Here is a 23,755-nt window from a genome sequence, read left to right as displayed (position 1 = left end):
CATCCTGTCCTCACTCCAGCCCCACCTTGGCAGCAGCCCTGTCTCCAGGCCTTTGCACACACCCTTCCCTCTCTCTCAAGATTCCGCTCCAGGGCCACTCCTCCACGAAGCCTTCCCTGGTTGAGTCGCCTCATCCCTACGGCACTTTGTACCTTCCGGTTACAGTCCTTCCCTCTAGGGCCCGGCAACCGTCTCCCCTCCTTGAGGGCAGGGACCAGAGCTGGGTCACCCCCATCCCAGACGCCCCGCACAGCGTGGGCCAGGGTGGAAGGAGAGATGCGTTTGGCAAATACTTGTGGCACCAAACCGGGCCATGCATCTCCTCGCGGCCGAGGCTGCACCCCAGTGGCCGGGCTCCTTCCTTTCTCCGAGGTTGGAAGAGGAAGATTCTAAAAGAGAGGCTCACACTGAGGCCCAGCTCCTCTCTACCAGCCTTAGCCGCACCTGGCACCACCCACCCCGATGGCTCCTGGGACCTGGGGGGCCTCCTGGGACCGGCTGTGTGTGTGTGTGGGGGGAGGTGAGACAGCAGGCCAGCAGGGAGGGGAGCTGGCCCCTCCGTCCTCAGGCACCCATGGGGTTGTGGTCAAGAAGAAAGTGGACTCAGGTTGGGGTCTGGGAGGCAAACTAAGGTTGGGGCACAGGAACTAGAGTTCGAGGCTAAGCCCTGCCCTCCTCTCCACCCTTCCCACCTGCAACACTGGCACTTTCCCCCTGTTTATCTCCTGCCTGTCCTTCTGCCATGTCACCTCTTCCAGGAAGGTCTCCCTGATTTCCAGGGATATCTGGTTGTCCTTCTTCTCCAACTAAAAATGATAAAAGCTAACCTTCAATGAGCTCCTACTGCATGCCAGACTTCAGGGCTAACATCCATAATCACACCATTTTATTTAATCCCTAGAAGGACGTATGAAGTGGTAATACTGTCATCCCATTGCACAGATGAGGTAACTGTGGCACAGAGAAGTTGAGATGCAGAACCAAAGTCTGAACCTTAACTATTCCGCTTCTTGCTGAGCACAGCGATCCTGTTGGAGGAGTGTCTTTCTCACTGCTGTGTCCCCACCACCAGGTGTGGAGCCTGTCACAAAGAAGCAGGTTGAAGAAACCGGAGGCCCAAGAGGCTGGGCAGGGGCGGGCCAGCAGACACAGTCCCCTCTGGCTTGGCTCTCCCACATCCTGACCCCTTAGGCCCCCACCTGGGACCTGTAGGTGGGATCCGGATCCCCATCCATCACTGTTCCCCAGAGCAGCCCAGAGCCCGGCCCCTCGGGGAAAGAGCACCAGAACAGGCCTCACTGGGAGTACCGTTTACTAGGCCATCTGCAGTCGACTGTATAGTCCAGGGTGCACCAGGCTGAGCTGGGCTCCTCCCCAGGCGGTTGGGTGGGGGAAGCAGGCAGAATGAGGTAGGTGAGCCGAGGGGCGGCCGCACTGTCTTCTGAGCTGCAGCTCAGAAGGTCCCCAGACCTCTTCTGAGGTCTTGGCTGCAGCTCCCCCCTTCAGTCTCCAGGGACAGTTGCCTCAGACCCTGGGGGTGAATCCCAAGGCGGCATGGGCTGGCCCTGGGGGCTGACCTGCTCCTGGAAGAGTCCGTCAGTCAGGGCTTCCGGAAGGGTCAGCTCACGAGGTTTCGGAGGTGTTGGGGGTAGGCGGTCGGGCCAGGAGTTCTAGGCACCCCCAGCTTCCTCCACGGCCCAGCCCAGGGTCAGCAGCACCGTCCCTGCCCATACTTCTCCCTTCCTGAGTGCGGCATCTGCAGGTCCCTGTCATCCTGGGCTTGGCCTGGGCCCTGCTCAGCTGGGGAGGAGTGGCTGGCGCTCTGATGAGGTGGCGGCATCCCTATATATCAGGAACTGTATGGAGATCCGAAGGAGTCAACGTCAAGGCCAAACGGAGCAGAGCCTGGGTTGGACCTGCCCCAGGGTGGCCTGTGGCCCCATCCAGAACTGCTGCCCTCTCCCCTCCCTGCAACTCGGCCAGGTGGGCAGGGTCAGCCATGGCCTCCTGGCCTCTGCTCTTGCTGCCTTCCCACCCCTCAACCAGCCAAACCCCATTTATCTGCCAAGTCCAGAGCTTGGGTCTTCCTCTCCAGGCAGCCTCCCCTGACCCCAGCCCCAGGATCTTGCCCTCCTCTCACCCTACAGCATCCTGGGGGTTTCAGCAAGTGGCAGGGGCCATTTTGGGGCACTAGAGCTTAACTTTCTTCATCTCTCATTGCACCCACCAGGAATTCTGCAAACGTCAAAACAAGGGCCCCGTTTACCTCCTCCCAAAGGAGATGGAAATAATGCCCTGCTCAGCCATCCAGCAAACATTTACTGAGCACTCACTGTGTGCTGGATCCGGTGCTGGGTGTTTCCAGAGACCTTAGCTTATGTAATTGCCCCGTGACCTTGGTGAGACAGCAAGATGAAGACATGGAAGCACAGAGAGGCTAACGGTTTGCTCTGTGTCACACAGGACACCAGGAGCCAGGATTTGAACTCAAGTTTTTCCATCTCTAATTCACATGTGTGTGTCTCCACATTGCAGCTTTCCTTCCTCCTGCCTGGATGGGCTGATTTATGCCCTGTTCCCCAGACCCTTTGCAAAAGCTGTGCCAGGAACACCCCTCCCTTGCCTGTGCCTAACTTCTCCTTCAGGGCACAGTTACAATGGCACTAGTGGAGGCCTCTGCTGAGCCTCTAAACCAGGACAGACAGCCCCGTGGTCACACACTCTTGCAGTTTTTCTCTGTGCTACTCGGTGGCACCACAATGAAGTAATTATTTATGATTATGTGTATCTTGTCTGCCTCCCCACTGGACTGTGAGCTTCTTGAAGGAAGGACCATTCTGTTCTTGCTCACAAATAGATCTGGTACCTAGAGGGGTGCCCAGCACATGGGAGGTTTGACTCTTGGACGGATGGATGGATGGATGGATGGATGGATGGATGGACAGACGGATGGATGGATGGATGGACTGGAGGGAAGGATGGATAGAAGGATGGATGGAAGGATGGATGGATGGGTGGAAGGATGGATGGATGGATGGAAGGATGGATAGAAGGACGGATGGATGGATGGATAGAAGAATGGATGGATGGATAGATGGATGGAAGGATGGATGAAGGATGGATGGATAGAAGGATGGATGGATGGATGGATGGATGGATGATGGATGGATGGAAGGAAGGATGGAAGGATGGATGGATGGATGGATGGATGGATAGAAGAATGGATGGATGGATAGATGGATGGAAGGATGGATGAAGGATGGATGGATAGAAGGATGGACGGATGGATGGATGGATGGATGGAAGGATGGATGAAGGATGGACGGATGGATGGATGATGGATGGATGGATGGATGGATGGATGGAAGGATGGATGAAGGATGGACGGATGGATGGATGGATGGATGGATGGATGGATGGATGATGGATGGAAGGAAGGATGGAAGGATGGATGGATGGATGGATGCTGAAGCCACGTGCAGGTGGAGGCTGCTGTGGCCCCCCCCACCCCACCCCACCCCACCCCCACCCCCACCCCCACCCCCTGAAGGATACGATGGTGTCGAGCAGCAGGACGCCCAGGCTGCCCACGAGCCAGGGCAGGTGGTGCAGCACATAGCTGCCCTCGCTCTGGCCTACCTCGGGGTTCTTGAGCAGCACGCTCAGCCCATACAGCGTGTTCCCCAGCATCACCAAGGCGAACAGCGAGTAGGAGATCCCCTGGGTCGACTTCCGCAGGAACTGGAGGCGAGGGGTGTAGGGTCAGAGACCTCAAACGGGCCTCTTGTCTCTCTGGGCTGTAACTGTCCATGTGTCCGTCTGCCCTGTCACGCTGCGCATGCTCCGAGCAGACTGCACACGGTGTGACCAGTGTCCGACGTGGGCCTGGTGCCCAGACCAGCCCCTTCCAGGGCCTGACTCCTCATCCCCATCCCAACATCATCTCCCGGGCCCCCCTGCCCAGGTCGCAGGAGACTAGGGCTGCACCACCCTGCTCGCCCCAAGGTGCCTGCTCCCCAGCCCTACGCTGACTCACTGCCCAGCAAGGCTCCCCCATCTCTGGCTCCCCACCTTCTCCTCTGCTCTCAGCCCCTCGCTCTCACCTGACCTCCTACCTCCCTGGGACACATGCAGGTCACATGTACCCCTGGATGGCAGGCATCTCATGCCCATTTCCAGAGGCAGAAACTGAGGCTTGGAGAAGTGGATTAAGTCACCCAAGCCAACAGTGACTGTGGACCAGACCTGCTGCTACTCCTTAACCCAGGGGCCCGAGCTGCCAGCCGGCTCCTCTTCCCTTGGCCCCAGTGCCCCTGCCCACGGCTCACATTGGTGCGGATCTGAGGCAGCCGGGAGAGCAGGTACAGCATGCTGGACACGGAGCCGATTATGAAGCCAATGATTTCCTGCTGCGTGAAGGGCTGAGGGGGCAGAGCAGGGTGCTCAGTGCTCAGTAGGGGCCGGGGTGCAGCTTGAGAGCCCCAGCTCCCTCCTGGAGGGCAACTCCCCTGACCTCGTGGTCACGCAGGGGCGGGCCCTCGGGGTGAGCCAGACCCCCACCCCCGCTCTACCCTCACGTGCCCACACCTCACCTTATTGCCCGGCTCCACAGACAAGAGCGTCCGCCCCCGGAAGACCTCCCTGGGGGCAGCCACCGAGCCAGCGCTGCTCAGCAGTGGGGTGGTACACGCCACCCCCAAGATGAACAACAGCAGAGAATTGATGGGGGCAGACCCTGGACATGAGGCAGGAGGGAAGCTGAGATTAGGGATCTGAGTGGCAGCAGAGAGACTGGGCTTTGAGTCCTGGCCTTGTCCCTCAGTGGCTGTGTGACCTTGGGCAAGTGACCTAACCTCTCTGAGCTTTCACTCCTCATCTGTAGAATGGGTCTAATGAGAGTACCCTTCTCCTAAGGTTGTAAAGGTAAACCGATGAGGGTAGTGGGGGCAGGAAGGGGATTATGGAGTGTGGAAATGCTGAGACAGCCCCACCCCCAGGTGCCTGGGTCATTTCTTGTACAGCCCTGGATCTGCCCCTTCTGAATCCTGTGTGCCGTGTCCTTGTTTCCTCAGCTCCAAGCCCAGGGCCCAGCACCGAGGAGCAGCTGAAGCCATGTTTGCTGAATGAGAGAACTTAAGTGAAGGGGACTCCCTGTGGTCCTGCCCGGATGTGCTCACTGCCCTCTATCTCGGCTCATCAGGGGATCAGGGCCCCAGGTTTCAGATAAGGCCAGAGGAAGCCTTTTTGAGGTTTGGTTTATCACCAGCAATGGGAAACCTTCCTCCTCCCAAGCTTCCAGGCCTCCTAGCTGCCCTCAGGCACCTGACACAGAGGGATCCCCGTACTCACACAGAGAGGGACGTTTCTTAAACTTGTAATGAAAGTACAGTGACAGCATCAGCACGTCGGCTAAGACGTAATACACGGCTGTGTAGGTCTGCAAGAGAAGAGGGGGCCCAGGGCGCTGGCTGCAGTCCCCGGCTCGGGGACCACACCCCAGCACCCGGACAGCTCAGCCCCATCCCAGCTGGGTGACCCTGAGCAAGTTGCTTCACCTCCTGGAGCTTCTGTTTGCTCATCTGGAAAGGAGGGGATCACAGTTCCTACCTGGCAGAGCTAGACAGCAGGTAGGCAAGGGCCTGGCAGGTGCCCGCCTGGGCAGAGGGAGGAAACGGTGGCTAGCATGACCAGGCAGGACAAAATGGGACTCAGAGGTTAAGTGGAGACTACCATTTGGCCTGATACAGGGGCAATTTACAGCCCCCCTTGGGAAGACAATAGATTCCTGATTTTGAGTCCCAGCTCCACCCAGCCACAGAAGAATGATGGCACCTGGGCCTCCCAAGGGAAAACCTTCCTCCTCCAGGGTCCCATGCCCTGAAAGCTCAGTCAGGATCTTGGCACCTCAGAGGTCAAAGACCCCAGCCATCCTGTGGTTCGATGTGCTCATTTTGTAGATGGGGGAACTGAGGCCCACAGCCCATTGTCACCCTGTGCGGCAGGCAGAGGGCTCTCTCTATAGCTTGGGGCCCTCACAAGATGGAAGCCTCTGCAGACTGTCCCTGGCAGCCCACCCAGCCCGGGGACTGGCCTACCTGCAGGGGCAGCTGGTCAGCAAGGAAGGAGCCAATGAGATTGCAGGAGTCTCCGCCGATCCAGCCCAGGAGGAACCACAGGGACAGGGCCTGGTCCATGTTGCCCGTCTTGCAGGCCTTGATGTACTGGCTGTGGCGGAGGAGGGAGACGTGTGCTCAGGGGCCGACAGCTGTGATACTGCATGGAGGGTAAACATGGGAACAGCCAACGCGTAATAGGGGGGCCGGGGCAGCGTCTGCACAGGGGGTCGCCTGGGAGCTGATCCTTCCCGCCGGTGGGATCCTCATGGGCCTTTCTTTGCCCTTTGGGGATTCTTACCAGGGGATCCCTTCCAAGCCAGGAGCTCTATGGGACATGCATCTTTCCAGAGAGAGCCACTGCATGATAGATTCTCCTCCACAGCGGTCTCTTGGTGGGGACCTGGGGACTTTACAGGGTCCTGATGTTTTGTGTCAGACCCTGAGAACCACTTCATAGGGACCCTGGGTTCTCTCTTCTATGGAGGAGCGGGGGTGGGGGGTGGGGGCGGTGGCAGGGGTGTTTGGAAGGAAGGATGGTGGTTGCCCTGTGGCCCGAGGCCTGGGCGCTGCCCTATCTCCAGGGGAGATGGATGATAATATGGGCCTGTTATCTTCAAAGGGCAACAGAGAAGCCTGGGGCTGTGGCTCCCCGAGCTCTGATTACAAAGCCATGGGGTCAAGTCTTGATGGGCCTCTTTGGGGATGGAAAAGTCAGGGAACCAGGATTCACACCCAGACCCTGAGGCTCCAGTCCTGCTCTGAGTCATTCCACAATGGCCATCTGCTGCTTACATTTCGCTTTAATCATTTGCATGTATTTAAATTAGTAAAAGGTAACTAAATAGCACCTCACCCCACCTACCACCCAAGACAGAAGCTAGGAAAGCTAGGCCTGGCCCTGGTTCTTCACGGTCGTCCTTCCACCCCCATCTCCTGCTGAGCCCCGCCCCCAGCTCTTTAGGTCTCCCACCCAAGCCTGTGTTCCTTGTTTCCATCCTCCCGCTCAAGGATCTCTCTAAAACCCCTATCTTGCCAAAATCCTTCAAAGCCTCCCACTGCTGTTCAGTAAGGACCCCCACCCTCCTGAGCACATCCTGACAAGGCCCCCAGGTCCCCTGTCCCTCTGACCCCCACCACCTCTTCACCAGGACTGCCTCCTCTTCCTTCAAACTCTGCATCATAAGACGGCTCACCCAGTCCCTCCTCTGTATCTTTCAGGAAATATCAGTTCCTCCTCAGGGCCTTCCTAGAAGGGAGCTCTGCCAGCATCGGTCAGTTCCTCCTGGACTCAAGCTTCCTGAGGGAAGGGACAGTGCCCAGCATGGGCCTGGCCCGGAGAAGGCCCTTAAGGTTTACCCCGTGGCTCTGTGTAAACCCCCTTCTAGGATACTGTGACTTGAAGAGCCTCCATAAATTTCAGGGGAAGTGATTTTGTCACACTCAGGAAAGGCCGAGTCCTAAGGAGAAGCAGGAAGGGGGCTGCCCTCGCTGCCATCACCTGGGGCTTCTCCCAGACCTCTGACACCCCCTCCCTGGTTAATCAGCCAGGCCCAGGCAGGGCTGGCATTATGCCCTGCTGGAAAGGGGAAGCCTCAGCCAGCTCCACCAGCTCCTCATGCTTCTGGGGAAGCTCTCACCCCAAGATAGGGAGTTTCTCTCCCTTGGCCTCCACCCATCACCCAGACCTGTCTGCTTTGCCTACTAAGGGCCACCTATCCAATCCCCCAGACATCATTGCTGGCTGGATGCCTTACACAGCCTCCCTGCCTCCAGTCTCTCCCCCGTCCCTCCAGTTCTCCTTCCCTAATAGAAGGTCTACAAAGGCAAGGATGGGGTCAGTGTTTCTTACTTCTGCCACATCTAGTATGGCAGCTGGGACAAGGTGAGTCAGTAAAAATGTCAAGCCCTAGACAGCATGTTGGGACAACTTGATGAGGTAAGGGTAGTCTTTTTTTTTTTTTGGCCGCTGCACGGCTTGTGGGATCTTAGTTCCCCGACCAGGGATTGAACCTGGGCCCTCAGCAGTGACAGCACAGAGTCCTAACCATAGGACTGCCAGGGAATTCCCAATGGTAGTCTTTTTAACACATGGTACTGGGACAACCGGGTACCGCATGCAAAAGAACGAGGTTGGATCCCTACCTCACACCCTATACAAAATACAACTCAAGCTGAATCAAAGCTCTATATGTAAGAGCTAATTTGTGATACTGTGATTTACAATAAGGAAATATATATATTTGGTCTTCTTCCCTGTTCCCTGCACAGAGCTCTCCTAAGAATGTCCTAAGGGGTAAGAGAGAGAAAGAGAGAAAAAAAGGTGTCTTTTGTAACATTAATGAGGTGACTTTTGGAAAGCCCTTAGGTCACCTGAGGATAAGGACTCATTGCCAGGGGAACCAACAGTAAGATTAGAAGGTTGGGACATTCGGTCTCATGGGCCCCTATCCCGCCCCCCTCACCCACCTCAGGGGAGGCTCGAGATTGAGCCCAATTGCTAATGGCCAATGACTGTGTAATAAAGCCTCCATAAAAATCATTTCTCTGAGTTCTGTGAGCTGCTCTAGCAAACTAATCAAACCTGAGGAGGGGTGGGGGGAATCTCCGATCTACAGCTGGAGGTCAGAAGCACAAGTGACAACCTGGACTTGTGATTGGTCTCAGAAGTGGGGAGGAGGGAGCACTCTTGTGGGACTTGTAGGACTGGGCCCCTAACCTGTGGGATCTGAGGCTGTCTCAGGTGTAGATAGTGTAAGAATTGAGTTGATTACTTGATGGTGTGGCAAAAAAACACATCAGAATTGGTGTCAGACTTGGATAAATCTATATAAAACTCTTAGAAGATAAGGGTGAATCTTTGTTACCTGGATTAAGCTATCGTTTCTAGACATGATATCAAAAGCACAAGTAACAAAAGAAAAAAACACATAAATTGGACATCATCAAGGGACTTCCCTGGCAGTCCAGTGGTTAAGACTCCGAGCTCCCATGCAGGGGGCTCGGGTTCGATCCCTGCTCGGGGAACTAAGATCCCACATGCTGCACAGAGCGGCCAAAAAAAAAAATTGGACATCAACAAATTTTTGAATTTTTGTGCTTCAAGCGACACCACTGAGAAAGTGAAAAGACAACCCACTGAATGGGAGAAAATATTTGCAAAATATATCTAGAATATATAAAGAACTCTTATAATGCAACAACAAAAAGACAAATAATCCAACTGAAAAATGGGCAAAGAACCTAAATAGACCTTTTTCCAAAGAGAATATAATTTGGCCAAGAAGCACGTGGAAAGCTACTTAATATCACCAGCCAACAAGGAAATACAAATCAGAACTATGAGATACCACTTCACACCCACCAGGATGGTATAATAAAAAAGACAGAAAATAACAAGTGTTGATGGGGATTTAGAGAAATTGGAACCTTCATATGCTGCTGGTGGGAATATAAAATGGTGCAACTGCTTTGGAAAACAGTCTGGCAGTTCCTCAAAAGATTAAACACAGAGTTACCATGTGACCCGGCAATTCCACCCCTTAGGTATATACCCAGGAGAAGTAAACACACGTCCCCACTAAAACTTGTACATGAACATACATAGCAGCCTTAATCACACTGGCCAAAAGGTAGAAACCACCCAAATGTCCATCAATGAACGACTGAATAAACAAAATGTATACACATACAACAAACTACTATTAGGACGTAAAAAAGAATGAAGTATTGACACTAGCTACATATGACGTGGATGAACCTTGAAGATGTTATGCTAAGTGAAAGAAGCCAGTCACAGAAGGCCACATACTGTATGATCCATTGATATGAAATGTCCAAAATAGGCAAATCTACAGACAGAAAGTAGATTGGTGGTTGGGGCCGGGAGATTTAGAGGGAAATGAGGAATGACTCATTTCTTTCTGGGTCTCTTTTTATGGTGACAAAAATGTTCTAAAACTGATTGCGGCAATGCTTACACAACTCTGTGCATATACTAAAACCTTGGACTTGTACATTTAAATGGGCTAACTCAACGGTATATGAATTATCTCTCAATTAAACTGTTATCTTTCTCCCTCAGGAGAAACAGCATAAGATTTCCTAACAGTGGAGAATGCCCTTACATTACATGGCCCTGGATGACCTCTTTGACCTCATCTCTCCTCTTTGGCCCCTCCTCTGCCCAGCCATGGGACTGAGCATATGGTGTGTAAAGGCCATCCTCATAGCAACCCTGTGAGGTAGGGAAAACATTCCCATTTTACAGATGAGAAAACTGAGGCACAGAGCAGTGAAGGGACTTGCCCAGGTCACAGTGTGTCCGCGTTCCCTAATCACAGCAGTGGCCATGCTGTTTTGTAATCACTGCTTGTCCTCCACCAGACTGTCACAGAACAAAGGCCAAGTTCGATGCACCCCAGCCCTCCCACTCCTCCGCCTCCTCTCTGGCTAGCTGTGCAATTCACAGCAAGTTAGTTAACCTCTCTGGGTTTCTATTTCCTCGTAAAGTAGGGATACAGATTGTATCTATTTCACAGAGTGGTTATGAGGATTAAATAGGGTAAAGACATGTCAAGTGCTTAGAAATGAGCTAGGTACACAGTGGGCACTCACTGAACAGGTGTTATTATTATTACCTGTGTGTCAGCATGGTCCAGCATAAGGCGGGGCCTAGAGTGAGGTTCGCTGTAGGGCCCTCCAGGGTGGGCTGGAAGTCAGTGAGTGGGGGTGGGAGAGGGAGCACACTTGGCCTTGAGTCTGGAGAGGCCCAAGGCCAGCCAGGGAGCCCCTCTTCGGTGCAGCCCCAGGAGCACTTGCCCCACCCGTGCAACCCAGCCCTGGTCCCACCACCCTGATGCTACTCACGGGAGGGTGGATGCAGCAAAGCAGAAAATGGAGATCAAGCCCAGGCCCACGCTGGCCTTGTCCCAGCCATCCTGGGCACACTCGCCAAACACGTCCCATATCCACTGGCTGGAGCCATTGGGGCAGCTGGAGAAGTTGCTGGAGCCCAGCTTCCTCCAGACCATGGCTTCGGAGGGAGGGAGGGAGCCGGTGTGCTGAGGCAGGCGACGGCTCTACAGGGAACAAGAGAGGGGCCTTCAGCCTTGGGAGGTCCGGGTCCTAGTCCTGGTCCCGCCACTCTAAGCCCATTCCAGCCTTATCACCCAGCATGGACTGAGCCCCTGAACCAGAGAACACGATCAGTACAGAGATCAAAGTAACCACATATGCAGGGAGGGCACTGGATGTGTGGTCAGAGACAGGTGCATTTGAATCCCCACTCTGCCTGTTAACGCCTCGACTTTGGGCAAGTGACTCAGCCTTGCTGTGCCTCAGTCTCCTCATCTGCAAGATGGGGCGATAACAGCGCCTCCCCCATACAGCTGTGAGGGTTCAATGAGTTCATAAATCTAGTGTAGAGAACTGAGCCCTCAAACAATGCCACCTTTGTCCTAACTCTTGAACATTTCGATTGTTTCCAATCTTTTCTTCTTGCAAATCACGCTGCGAGGGTCTGCTGAGACCAGGCCCACTAAGTACATCCTCTCATTTAAAGTACGGCTATCCTGGGAATCCCCTGGTGGTCCAGTGGTTAGGACTCAGCACTTTCACTGCCAGGGCCTGGGTTCAATCCCTGGTCAGGGAACTAAGATCTCACAAGCCACCCAACTCGGCCAAAAAAAAAAAAAAAGTATGGCTGTCCCCCAGTACATTGGTCAGATGAGGCAAGTGGCGAAGAAGGAGCAGGTGAGTTGCACACGTGGCTGGGATTCAAGCTTGGCGTGCTCAAGCCGCATTCTCCCAGCAGCTCGCGTGTGTAGGACGCCCGCTGGCAGAGTCCGGAGCCACCTCCCCATTCTCACTGCCGACAAAGTCAGGAGCTGGCTGGTTGCAGGGGCAGGCAGGGAAGTCCCCACCTGGTGTCCTAGAGCAGTCACTGCCTGTGTGACAGTCTCAGAGGAGGGAGAGGAAGTGGGGCTGCTGGAGCATCTCTGCTGGGCAGAATCATCACAGTCCCTGATCGCTGAGCACTTTACCAGCCCTGTGCAAAGCACCTTACGTAGGCCTTTCTGCATTTTGCTGCACATCAACCCTATGAAGTGGGGGCTACTGACATGTCCGCGTGGACCCGGGGAGGTGACTTGCCAGGGCCACCCAAGCAGGAAGTGCTCATAGCCACCATGCTTCTGTCCCTGGGAACGGCGGCACCTTCCTGTGGTCTGGCAGGGCTGCCCAGGGTCTCACGCAGCCAGAAGGCAGGCTTCCCCTTTTCTCACTGCACTCAGAGGGGCTTTCCTCACCTGGGATGAGGCTCTCTCCAGCCACCTTCAGTTTCTGCTTGTGTCAAAAGACCCAGGATCCTCATAAAGCAATGCCCCACGGACAATGCCATAGAACAAATGTTTATGTCCCTCCTGTCCTGTTGAAATCTAACCCCCAATGTGATGGTATTTTTGAGGTGGGGCCTTTGGGGAGTATTTAGGTCATGAAGGCAGAGCCCTCATGAATGGGATTAGTGCCCTTATAAAAAAGACCCCAGAGAGCTCCCTCGCCCCTTTTGCCAGGTGAGGACATATCGAGAAGACAGCCATCTATGAACTAGGAAGTGGACCCTCACTAGACATTGAATCTGCTAGCACCCTGATCTTGGACTTCCCAGCCTCCAGAACTGTGAGAAATCAATGTTTGTTTCTAAGCCACCCAGACAAATGGTATTTTGTTACATTGGCCCGAATGGGCTGAGACACCCTGGCTGGACCCTTGGAACTGCTGAGGCCACAGCGATCTGGGAGCGTCAGGCAGGGAAAGGAAGCGAGTCAGCTGCTTTTCTTAGGAAGCTCTAGGCTCTCAGCTCTAACGTGACTCAACAGCGAGCCCCAGAGCTGGGGGCAAGGGCACCCCAGGTCACTGCCTGCCTGGTTCACTGCAGTCCCTCTGGGGCCCTGCAAAGGGGGGCTGAAGGTCTCTTCCTGTACCTTGGTGACCCCCCCCTTGACCTTCAGCACAGATGACGTTGGAGCCATTTATCTGCTGTCCTGCCACCAGCAGCTGCAAGGCCACCCCAGGTTAACACACAGTCCAGGTAGGAGCTGGGTTTTTGCGGTGCCTCAGGCATTTCAAATCAAGTCTTTTTGTTCCCCAGCCACCCTTCTGCTGGACCACTTCCCCAAGCCTCCTCTGGTAGAGCCTCAACACACCACGGCAGGTCAGCACGGTAGGGTACCGCCATCCGCATTAACTTCTCTGTGAGGGGAACTGTCCTCATTCTACAGATAAGGTTGAGTGGCCTTGTGCAAGTAACAGTCTGAGCCTGTGTACAAAACGAGGAGAATGACGCTCACTCCTCCGCTCACTCCTCAGGGTTGTTGTATAGATAAAATGCACATAAAGCTCTTAGCCCAGGGCCTGACACAATGGTAGTGACTGAGAATGAGAGACCAGTATCTCAAGCATCCTGAGATCACTCTCACTCCCTCTTTTCACCAGGTTAGGGAAGAAAGAAAGTGGACACATGCCCAGTGAAGGAGGGCGGGGTGTCTTGGGGGATGTACCTTGGCTCATAGGGCCCAGGGCCCGGGGTGGGTGGTCCCCTGTCCATGTGCAGCTCGGAGCTCAGGATACTTTGAGACACACCTGAGCCCTGAACAGAAGACACTTTCCTCTGAGGGCCACTGTGCACAGAGCCTGTCACCCATGGGTTCTGACCCAAGTAGGAAGCCAGCCTGGGCCCAGGCCTGGCTTCTGAGACCGGGCCCACCTCCTAGTCCAACAGCACTGAGCAAATGGATGGCCAGGGTTGCAACAAAGGTTGACCAGGTCTGTAGGTGTGACAAAGACCACAACAGGGGTGCCTTATTGTTTTTGTTTTTTTAAATTGAAGTATATAGTTGATTCAGGGGTGCCTTGTTATCATGGAGGGCACATGTTTGAAATTCAGGATCAGTGTGTCAGAGCAGGGGATCAGGGACCTTGGGTTTAAGAAGCTCCCCCAGTAGATTCTGACCACATGTATTCTGTGCACGTGACCACACTTTAAGAAAGGCGGAGGGACTTCCCTGGTGGTCCAGTGGCTAAGACTCTGCACTCCCAATGCAGGGGGCCCGGGTTCAATCCCTGGTCAGGGAACTAGATCCTGCATACCGCAACTTAGAGCCCACATGCCGCAAGTAAAGATCCCGCATGCCGCAACGAAGACCTGGTGCAGCCAAATACATAACATAAATAAATAAATATTAAAAAAAAAAAAAAAGAAAAGAAAGGCAGCCCTGGAAATGGCGTCCACTGCCACAGCCATGTAACTCTTCCAGATCCCAAGCTGAGTCACAGAGATGCTCCCCACTGAAGCTGCTCAAGTGGCCACCTTTATCTACCAGATAAGTCCAAATGCCTTGAGACTGAGCCCCAGGGTACTCCAAGAACTGCCCTCCCCCCCCATCTCCTGTCCCTCCCTCTAGGCCTTCAGACGGTCAGACGGTCATTCTCAGGTCTCCTGACTTCTGTCCATGCCGTATCTTCCCCTAGGCTTGGCCTTTTCATCCTGGAGGGCATAGTAAAGAGAAACTAAGACCCAGTTCTAAATTGCCATCTCAATTTAGAGGGGCCTCACAGGAGCTGGCGGGAAAACACCTGTCACCTCTTCCCTTACCCTCCTCCACAAACCCGAAGAATGCCCATCGCACTCCTCAGCCACTACTGCCCTTTAAGCCCACTCCTCTCCCTTCACCCTAGTTGTAAACTTATTCTTAGGCTCCAGACACACCAGCTGCACAGTAAGGGTTCAAAAAACAGCAAGAGACAGACAGACAGGGAGGGAGGGGAGAGGGAGAGAGAAAGGAAAGAAAAGAAGGAAGAAAGGGAGAGAGAGAGAGCGAGAAAGAGAGAGAAACAAAGAAAGGAAGGGAGAATGGGAGACCTAATTGTGAGCTTGGATGGCCTAGGGTTGAGGAGAAAGCACTCTGGAACTGACCTGCCTGATGCCTACTAGTAATGAATTCTTGGTCAAGTGACTGAGTCTCAGAGTTCCAACCTGTACAACGGGGGAATAATGCAAGTATCCACCTGCTAGGCTAATTGCAGAGTTAAATGAGATAACCCAGGCTGAGGGATTAGAATGGCGCCTGGCACAGGTTAAACCCTCAGTAGAATAACCGGGGATGGCTATTATTCTGTTCTGGCTACAGCTCTCTCCCCTCCCCCCACAGGGCTCCTGGCAAACAGCAAGCTTCAGAAAGCCTTGAAAAGACAAGACTGCGTCAGTCCTCATACTTCCAAACACAGACTCCCCGTGTACACACTTGGAAACCTGTCCTAGGCATGGAGTGGGAGGGGACAATCTGGGCTCCCTGCAGAATTGGGGAGCACCTGAGGGGAGGAGCATCCCGCCTTAGGGCTACCACCCACTCCAGCCCTCCAGGTCCTCGGTCACAACTCCCTCCTAGTGACTCAGCCGAGCACGGGCCGCCTGTTTGGCGGGGATAATAACAGGGCAGCCGCTGGGGTCAGCGCTCATTCGCCGCGAAGCCCCCTCCCCCGGCCCGCCCTGGGGAAAACAAAGTCGTCAGAAACGCAGAGGCCCGTCGGCCGAGAACAAGAGGTGAAAAAGGAACCCAGACCCCAGGTCCTAGGTCAGAGCGGCCCGAGGGGTCATGCTGGTCGCCCTTGAGGAGGGGGACCTGGGCCCCCGCCGAGGGCCTCCCAATCCCAGCCCAGAGCCTCGCTCCAGGATCTCGCGCCCCGAGGTGGGGGCAGTAGCCCCAGGACCATCCAGGGGCTGGAGGAGGGTGTTGGAAAGATGTAGCAGGGAAGGCCCAGAGTCCCGAACAGCAGCCCCAGCCTCAAATCCGGCTTACCAAGTCTAGAGCCTCCCCGCCGCCCGGCTCCTGGGTTCTCCAGCTCCTGCCTTCTCCAGCTCCTGCCTTCATCAGCTGACCAGAAACCCCGCCCCGCCCCGCCCCGCCCCGCCCCGCCCCGCCCCGGAGCTGCGCGGCTCCGCCTCTTGCGCCGCGCACTTGGCGGAAGGTTCCGGGAGTCGTGGCTGGCGAGCGAGCGTATCTTGCGTGAGGGGGCGCAGCGCTTCTCCCCCCTCGGCTGGGAGGCGGGGCCCGACGCGATCCAGCGCGCAGGCGCCGACCTCATGCTGAGCACCTTGCCTCGCGCCGTGGCCCGCGCCGCCGTCCGCTGCGCTCGTACCCCCAGGCCGCCCGAGGCTCGCACCGCCGCCACCGCAGCCGCCATGTCCCGGGGCCCGCGTGCCACCTCAGGCTCCCCGATCCGGCCCGCCACCGTGCTGGGCACCATGGAGATGGGGCGCCGCATGGACGCGCCCGCCAGCGCTGCGGCAGTGCGCGCCTTCCTGGAGCGCGGCCACACTGAGCTGGACACAGCCTTCATGTACAGCGACGGCCAGTCCGAGAGCATCCTGGGCGGCCTGGGGCTCGGGCTGGGCGGCGGCGACTGCAAAGGTAACTTCTGGCGCCCGCGCACCGACCGCCTGTCCTCTCCCTGCACCGTGCAGTGCAGACCCGTCCCGCAGGACGCTGACCCGACCCCAGCCACGCGCACGCTGCGGTCAGGGCCGACAGCTTCGTCCCGCCCCCGGGGCGCCCACCTCCCCTGGCCATCCCGCAGCTCTGTGAACCCCCCGCTCCTCAACTCCCTTGCACATCCAGCCCCGACAGCTGAACAGCGCTTTATCCTGACCACCTTTCCCTCCGCTTCTTCGTCTGGGGATTGCAACTCGGTAACCCCCGAGCCTGATCTAGTTCTTGGCTTCCTACCCCAGTTGCTTTCTTAGTGCACCTCTCTGCGGCACTGGTCTCCAGAGCTATGCCGTACCCGCCTCCAACCCTGCCAGGTGCCCATAACCGGTCCCCAGGCGCTCTGCCTATGCCCCTCTCCCCATTGTCCTCAATGCCCATGCGCTCCTCGAGAGCCCTTTTCTCATCCAGGTCTTTCATCAGTCCCTAGACTTTGCTCTATTCAGTTGGCAGTACCCCTGGCTCTCTCACGGAGAGCTGTAGCATTGCCATAGACCGGGCTGGGGGAGCAGAGGTGGTGGGGTAAAGAGTGGAGAGGCGTGAGAGAGAGGGTAAGGCATTTCTGTCCACTCCTGTAGCCCTATGCCAGCTTCTTATGGAGCTATAGGGGGAAAGTGTCTCTAACCCACCCGCAGGGAGCTCAGAGTCTAGTGGGGAAGATTGAAGCAAATGATTGCAGAGGAGCCTAGAAGAGGAAGCACTTTTACAGAAGGCATGATGGGGCCAGGCAGAGGCCCTAGGGAAGGCTCAGAGTACACTGAGGCTGGGCCTTCAAGGAACAATAGTAGTTTGCTGGGCAGAGCATGAGGCAAAATGTTATGAGAGGCTGGGGGCATAGCTGTGCCAAGACTGCTGTGTGGATGGCCAGGAGGCAGGTGTGCTTGAGTGGAGGATGTGTGTGTGGAGGGACGGTCCCTCATCAGCCTGATGCCATTGGAAGTGCCTAGGAGGGTGCCTGGCACATGGTGGGACCCAGTGAAGTCAGCTGATACTATTACTACTGCACTCTGCCTCCTCTTTTCCATCCTGAGGCTCTTTCTTCCCAGCCCTTGTGTTGGGGGCATCCCCCTCTGGGTCCTCCTTAGATTCATAGCTTGGTGAATCTGGAGGAACAGACTTGGGGATGTACATCTCAGACCCACACTCTCTAGTTCACCTGGGTGCCTCTCGTGACTAATGAAGATTTTATTTCTGAATTGGTTTCTCCCCCTCCAGTCCTTCCCTTCTTCCTTCTTTGAGGCCAGGCACTCACAGAGTCAAAGTCCTCAGGTCAGACCTGAGGCAAAGTTCACACCAAGAATGCAGGGGGTTTGAGAAAATGTGGGGAATGGAAAAAATCTGGACGAGAAGCTGAGGGACTTGGTCTCTCCAACATCCAAGTGGTCTGATGACTCCCTCCCCTCTGGATTACTGAGTTGCGTTTGCCAAGTATGGAAAGTGCAGAATCCAGAGAGCCAGCGTTCTTTTTTTTTAATATTTATATACATTTATTTATTTATTTATTTTTGGCTGTGTTGTGTCGTCATTGCTGTGCGCGGGCTTTCTCTATTTGCAGCGAGTGGGGGCTACTCTTCGTTGCAGTACGCGGGCTTCTCATTGTGGTGGCTTCTCTTGTTGCGGAGCGCAGGCTCTAGGCGCGCAGGCTTCAGTAGTTGTGGCACGTGGGCTCAGTAGTTGTGGCTCGCGGGCTCTAGAGCTCAGGCTCAGTAGTTGTGGCGCACGGGCTTAGTTACTCTGCGGCATGTGGGATCTTCCCCGGCCAGGGCTCGAACCTGTGTCCCTTTGATTGGCAGGCAGATTCTTAACCACTGCGCCACCAGGGAATCCCCCAGAGAGCCAGCATTCTTTATAGCACTTCCAAGCTGCTTGCAGGGCAGAACACTCTCTTGTTCTCAGGCAGAGTGTGTCTCTACGGTGGATATGCGGATGTGCACGCTTCCAGGAGTCTGGAAGGAGAGGGGGGAAACTGTCACTGCCTTCTGCCCATTTTGCCTTCTACCTCTCTCTCAAATGGATCTGCCAGCGGTTATGTTCAGCAGCTGCATCTCTTTCCTGAATTCCTGCAGCAGCCTCTTTACTTGTCCCCCTGTCTTCAGGCCTGCCCCCTCGACTTCTCTCTCTATACGGCAGCCAGAGTGAACACAGCTGACCAGTTCACTCATAAAACCTTTGAATGATGGTATTTGAGACAACCCTTTGGGATTAGGTCTGGACCCCCTTCTCTTGTCTCGTGTACCACTGCTCCCTGCCTGGAGTTTATAACTCAGAGTTGCACGTATGGCCTTCACGTACTGTGCTTTCTTGCCTTTGTGACTTTGTCCAAGTTCCCACCCTTTGGAATGTGCTTCCCACCCTTCCTTGTTGGCTGGGACTCTTCTTTTTTTTTTTTTTTTTTTTTGGCCGCACCGCGCAGCATGCGGGATCTTAGTTCCCCGAACAGGGATTGAACCCGTGCCCCCTGCAGTGGAAGTGCAGAGTCTTAACCACTGGACCACCAGGGAAGTCCCAGGATGCTTTTTTGGAGACTCAACTTGCGGGGTCAGGAAGCCCTCCCTGGAATTCCCAGGTTGGCCACATACCTCTCCTCTGGGCTCTACTGCACTTACATATTGTAACATCACCTTCTAGCTTGTGACCTCCTTGAGGGCAGGAATTGAGTGTGTTTAGTTCATCTCTGTGCACTTGGCCTCTACTACAGGGCTTGGAACAGCTAGCAGTTTGGTGACTAATAATATAGCAGCAGTGAGCATTGGGAGCTCGCACATGAGACATTATTCAATCCTCATGCTCTCCCTGTGAAGACAGTTCCATTGTTACCATCCCTACTTTATAGATTAGAGAACTGAAACTCAGAGAACTTAAGTAATTTAGTCAGGGTCACATGGCTAGTAAGTGGTTACAATAAGTTTCTTAACCATTACATTCTTCCCACAAAGTGAAAATCGCTACCAAGGCCAATCCCTGGGAAGGGAAGTCACTGAAGCCTGAAAGCCTCCGGTCCCAGCTGGAGACGTCACTGAAGCGGCTGGAGTGTCCCCAGGTTGACCTCTTCTATCTACACGCACCGGACCACGGCACCCCTGTGGAAGAGACGCTGCGTGCCTGCCACCAGCTGCACCAGGAGGTGAGGGCGGCCCCCCAGCTCCTCTCCTTGGCCTGTCGTTGCCCAGGAGAGTGGAGGCTCCAGGGCTGTCCCAGAGCAGAGCTGGGGACAGACCCCACTCCCAGGGTCCCCCGCCAGTCTCTCCTTCCTGGTGTTCTGGGCTGCAGTGGGTTCTGACCTTGGCCTCTCCCCCGCAGGGCAAGTTTGTGGAGCTTGGCCTCTCCAACTATGCCGCCTGGGAAGTGGCCGAGATCTGTACCCTGTGCAAGAGCAACAGCTGGATCCTGCCCACCGTGTACCAGGTGAGGCCAGGGCTGCAGAGGCCTCTGTCTCCTGGGTGCCTGCTGGTCCCGGGTCCTCTTGGCCCCTCCCACTCCCCCCCCCCCCAATCTCCCCCCCAACCCTGTGCCCTCTCCATAGCAGCCACTCCCCTGCCTCCCCTGCTCACAGCCTGTAGATGGCTCCCGGGTACCCTCAGCCCAGCCAATAGGCACCTGCTCGCTCCGGCCCAGGCTCCCCTTCCTGCCTGCTTCTCCCTCTGCAGTCAGCCTGGAACACTCCTCCCCGCTTCTCGTGGGAACGAGTGCCCAGGTCTCACTTAGATGCCTCTTCCTCTGGAGGCCTTTCCCAACAGCCCAGCGGGGCCTCCCATCTCCAAACCCCATCTTCATACATTGAGCAAGTATTTGGGAGAATCTGCTATGATCACCGAACCCACCTTTATGTGATCACCTGACCTCTGTCTTTGTTTTTAATTCGACTCTAACATCTCTTGGAAGCAGAGACCTTACTAGATCCGCTGGTGTTTGGGAACTCAGTGTCCAGCCCACAGTTGGTGCCTACAGATATGTGTGGAATGACATATCCCGTCCACTGTCTTTTCCTGGGGCCCAGCACCATCTCCCCATCGCCCAGCCACCACTAGGGATGTTGGAAATCATTGCTGAAGTCCTGGGCAGGTTTTGACTGAAGGTTTTTAAAGAAGACTGGGGTCCCCTGACCCATGCACCCTCTCCAGCTGGCCCTTCTGCCCACAGGGCATGTACAACGCCACCACCCGGCAGGTGGAGACAGAGCTCTTCCCCTGCATCAGGCACTTTGGACTGAGGTTCTACGCCTACAACCCTTTGGCTGGTATGGGATATGGGCTGCTGTGGGGACGGGCTCCCCTCCCAGATCCGGGGGGGCATTTCTGGTCCTGTTTCTCCCTATTCCTGACCTGGGGGATGCCCGGCCCCGAACCTGGGAAGCAGGGAAGGGTTTGACAAGAGGCTGGGCTGGGTTCTCCATCCCTCCTGGGTCCCCCACCATCACCCTCACTTCCGGTCCAGAGCAGCCTCTGGGAGCAGTGCCAGGGGATCTGATTGCAGCCTTCCCGCAGGGGGCCTGCTGACCGGCAAGTACAAGTATGAGGACAAGGACAGGAAACAACCTGTGGGCCGTTTCTTTGGGACCAATTGGGCAGAGATCTACAGGAATCGGTGAGCTGGAGATGGGTTGCATCAGGATGAGTGGAGTGGGAGAGGGTTCCCTTTATCTGAAATGGAGGAGTTCTAGGCTGTTTTCCTGGGTCTCCAGGCCATCCCTTGCTGCCTGGACCTGCCTCTTTTGATTCCTGGAGGAATTCTGAAGCCCTCTATAGGGTTTCTTCTTGTTTTCTTGGGACCTCCGTGAGGAATGAGGATCCCTGGACCTTATGCCAGGTCTTCCAAGTCATAGCTCCTCCCTGAGAAGTGCTCATCCCCTGCAAATAGGGAAGGAGAGGGCCCTGGATGGAGGCTCAGCAGTCCTGGGGCCGAGTCATGCCCCTGTACTTGCTGCCTATTTCCCTAGGTAAAGTAAGGGCAGGCTTTGCGTTCTTAGGGGTAAAGATGTCATTGAGGACTCTGGTGAGGGAGCCAGCATCCTGGGTGGTTCAATAAAGCAGGAGACCCATTGCTAGAGGGGATACCAGCCCCTCCATGCTACAGGGTTGGGGTGAGAGCAGCTGTCCTGTTTGACTCTTTGGTGGTGGCCCCCAGTGTGACCCCATGGTCCTGACCCCTGTGCTACCCTCCCCACCTGCTCAGCTTCTGGAAGGAACACCACTTCAAGGCCATTGCCCTGGTGGAGAAGGCCCTGCAGGCTGCGTATGGCCCCAGCGCCCCCAGCATGACCTCGGCCGCCCTCCGGTGGATGTACCACCACTCCCAGCTCCAGGTAACCCGTCGTCCCTGGAAGCCCCACTTCTGCTCTCTTCGGGAAGCCAGCGTTACCTTCAGGTGATTCCTAAGTAGTTTTTCCCTCTGAAATTTCTCTTTGTTCCAGTTTTCACGGCAGCCTTTCTGTTGTTCTGAGTAGCTGTCCAAGTGCCAGGCCCTATAATGAGGGCTTTACTAACATGGATTGAATTATTACCTAGGCCTGATGAAGTGTGATTATTCCAGTTTTACTGATAAGCAAACTGGGGTTCATACAGCTGTGAAAGGGATAGAAAATTATCACAGATTTGACTGTAAAACCCACTGGTCTGGCTCCTCTGGGGGGAGGTGGGGTTTCCCTCTCTCTTTGGTGTCCCCTGTCTTCCTGGCTAAAACTTTTCTCCAGCTTCAGCCTTACATAGTTGCATAGTCTCTGACATGTATATAGTAGGTTTTCAATAAGTGGGAGCTAAATGCTTTGCATAATTTCTCATTCCCATAACCACGCTGAAAATTGAGAAGATTTGAGTCTCAGGGGGGTTAAATAGCTAAACCTAGTTTACACAGCTGCTCAGTGGCAGAACCGGGCTCTGAACTTAGGTCTGAATGAGGATGAGCAGTGTGGCAGCAGGAGGAAAGAAGACAGGGTTTGGGGTCACATAGTTACAGTTGTTGAAGGTACCTTAAGTGCTCTCTAGAACTATGTAGAGTATAAATTTTAAAAATCAGGTCCCAAGTTTTGGCAGGGGCAAGGCTGTGGGGGGAGCGTGTGTGACTGGGGTCACTGTGGTGCACTAGTGTGTTGACGTCTGGCCATCTCCCCTTGCAGGGTGCCCACGGGGACGCGGTCATCCTGGGCATGTCCAGCCTGGAGCAGCTGGAACAGAACTTGGTGGCCACTGAAGAAGGGCCCCTAGAGCCAGCCATCGTGCAGGCCTTTGATCAGGCCTGGCACCTGGTTGCCCATGAATGTCCCAGCTACTTCCGCTAGGCCCCAGCACAGCTCAAGCTGCCCAAGGTTTCTTCCTTTTCTGTCACCTCTTCTACTCTCTCACCCTGGCCGGTCTTTGCCTTAAGCTGATTTAGCATGGTCTTTCTCCATTGTCTGGATCCATGCATTATTTTTCTAGATCCCTGCCTCACTCCCAGTTGCCTTCACAATGTGTAAAGGCTGGGGCTGAGCCCCATTCATGCATTTCCTGTCTGAATAAAGCAGGCACTTGACCTGGCTGTAGCCCAGGCCCGGAGTGAAGCCCACAAATTTGTCTCCTCAACTGCTTACGACTTGTTTCCACCCTGCCTGGGGGCTTCCTGCCAAAGGGGTAGAACCATGAGCTGGAGTCATCTAAAGGCAGAGGCGGTGGGAGGGTCTCCCAGCCTCCTGCCCTGAACCCAGCCTAACCTCTCAACATCGGGGCTGCAGGTGGCCCTCACGCTTCTACACGCGACAGAAGAAAAGAGGGTCATATACCCTGAGGTAGATTTTCTCTCATTCAGAATTATGTCATTAAATACTTAGAAATGGAATAAGTTGGGCAAAAACCTACTGTTAGCGTCCCACGAAGAAGAATAAAACCTTCCAGGATGCTGTGGGACATTTTAACACACACTCATTTCAGCAGCGGCTTTACTCTTAGCTAAAGCCTCCTGTCTTCTGGTCTTCCACAGATTCTCAGCTCTGCTGCTGGGCCTCCTTCTGGTGGGAGTGGGCGTGGGCAGCCAGGACCCCCATTTCCCTCAGCAAATCCCTACCCCAAGTAAGAGGCACCCAAGGCTGCAGAAGAAATGAAATCCCAGGTCAAGTGGTTGCTGTTT

General features: G+C 55.0%; 2 protein-coding genes and 1 non-coding gene across 7 annotated transcripts; 1 reads left to right on the top strand and 2 right to left on the bottom strand.

Annotated features, from left to right (window-relative positions):
* Positions 1 to 864: 864 nt before the first annotated feature.
* Positions 865 to 16,040, bottom strand: SLC66A1 (solute carrier family 66 member 1). Of its 5 annotated transcripts, XR_009501039.1 has the most exons (9): positions 15,971 to 16,040; positions 10,983 to 11,194; positions 6,096 to 6,225; positions 5,350 to 5,437; positions 4,593 to 4,735; positions 4,329 to 4,421; positions 3,640 to 3,741; positions 2,141 to 2,866; positions 1,798 to 1,856 (listed from the first exon to the last, which is right to left on the bottom strand). XR_009501039.1 is itself a non-coding variant. In XM_059915114.1 (8 exons), exons 2-8 carry the CDS (start codon positions 11,144 to 11,146, stop codon positions 1,797 to 1,799), a joined length of 876 nt encoding a protein of 291 aa, XP_059771097.1. In that variant the 5' UTR covers positions 11,147 to 11,194; positions 15,971 to 16,040; the 3' UTR covers positions 865 to 1,796. The 5 variants fall into 5 exon arrangements, 4 of the variants coding, with proteins under 4 accessions (XP_059771097.1, XP_059771105.1, XP_059771114.1 ...); XM_059915114.1 differs by lacking the exon at positions 2,141 to 2,866 and having other exon boundaries at positions 865 to 1,868; positions 3,556 to 3,741; XM_059915122.1 differs by lacking the exon at positions 2,141 to 2,866 and having other exon boundaries at positions 865 to 1,856; positions 3,556 to 3,741.
* Positions 16,041 to 16,166: 126 nt separating this feature from the next.
* LOC132360013 (aflatoxin B1 aldehyde reductase member 4) lies at positions 16,167 to 23,201 on the top strand. The gene is made up of 7 exons (XM_059915075.1): positions 16,167 to 16,582; positions 19,594 to 19,781; positions 19,958 to 20,062; positions 20,798 to 20,894; positions 21,142 to 21,241; positions 21,830 to 21,959; positions 22,770 to 23,201. Exons 1-7 carry the CDS (start codon positions 16,255 to 16,257, stop codon positions 22,929 to 22,931), a joined length of 1,110 nt encoding a protein of 369 aa, XP_059771058.1. The 5' UTR covers positions 16,167 to 16,254; the 3' UTR covers positions 22,932 to 23,201.
* On the bottom strand, positions 19,086 to 19,158 carry TRNAG-UCC (transfer RNA glycine (anticodon UCC)). The gene has a single exon. It is a non-coding gene; the product is annotated as a tRNA-Gly (tRNA).
* Positions 23,202 to 23,755: the final 554 nt, after the last annotated feature.

The sequence above is a fragment of the Balaenoptera ricei genome, chromosome 1, assembly GCF_028023285.1.
Source record: "Balaenoptera ricei isolate mBalRic1 chromosome 1, mBalRic1.hap2, whole genome shotgun sequence".
In the NCBI taxonomy this organism is placed as follows: Eukaryota; Metazoa; Chordata; class Mammalia; order Artiodactyla; family Balaenopteridae; genus Balaenoptera; species Balaenoptera ricei.
The sequence above is the reverse complement of the archived record's forward strand: the minus strand, read 5'-3'. Positions and strand labels throughout refer to the sequence as shown.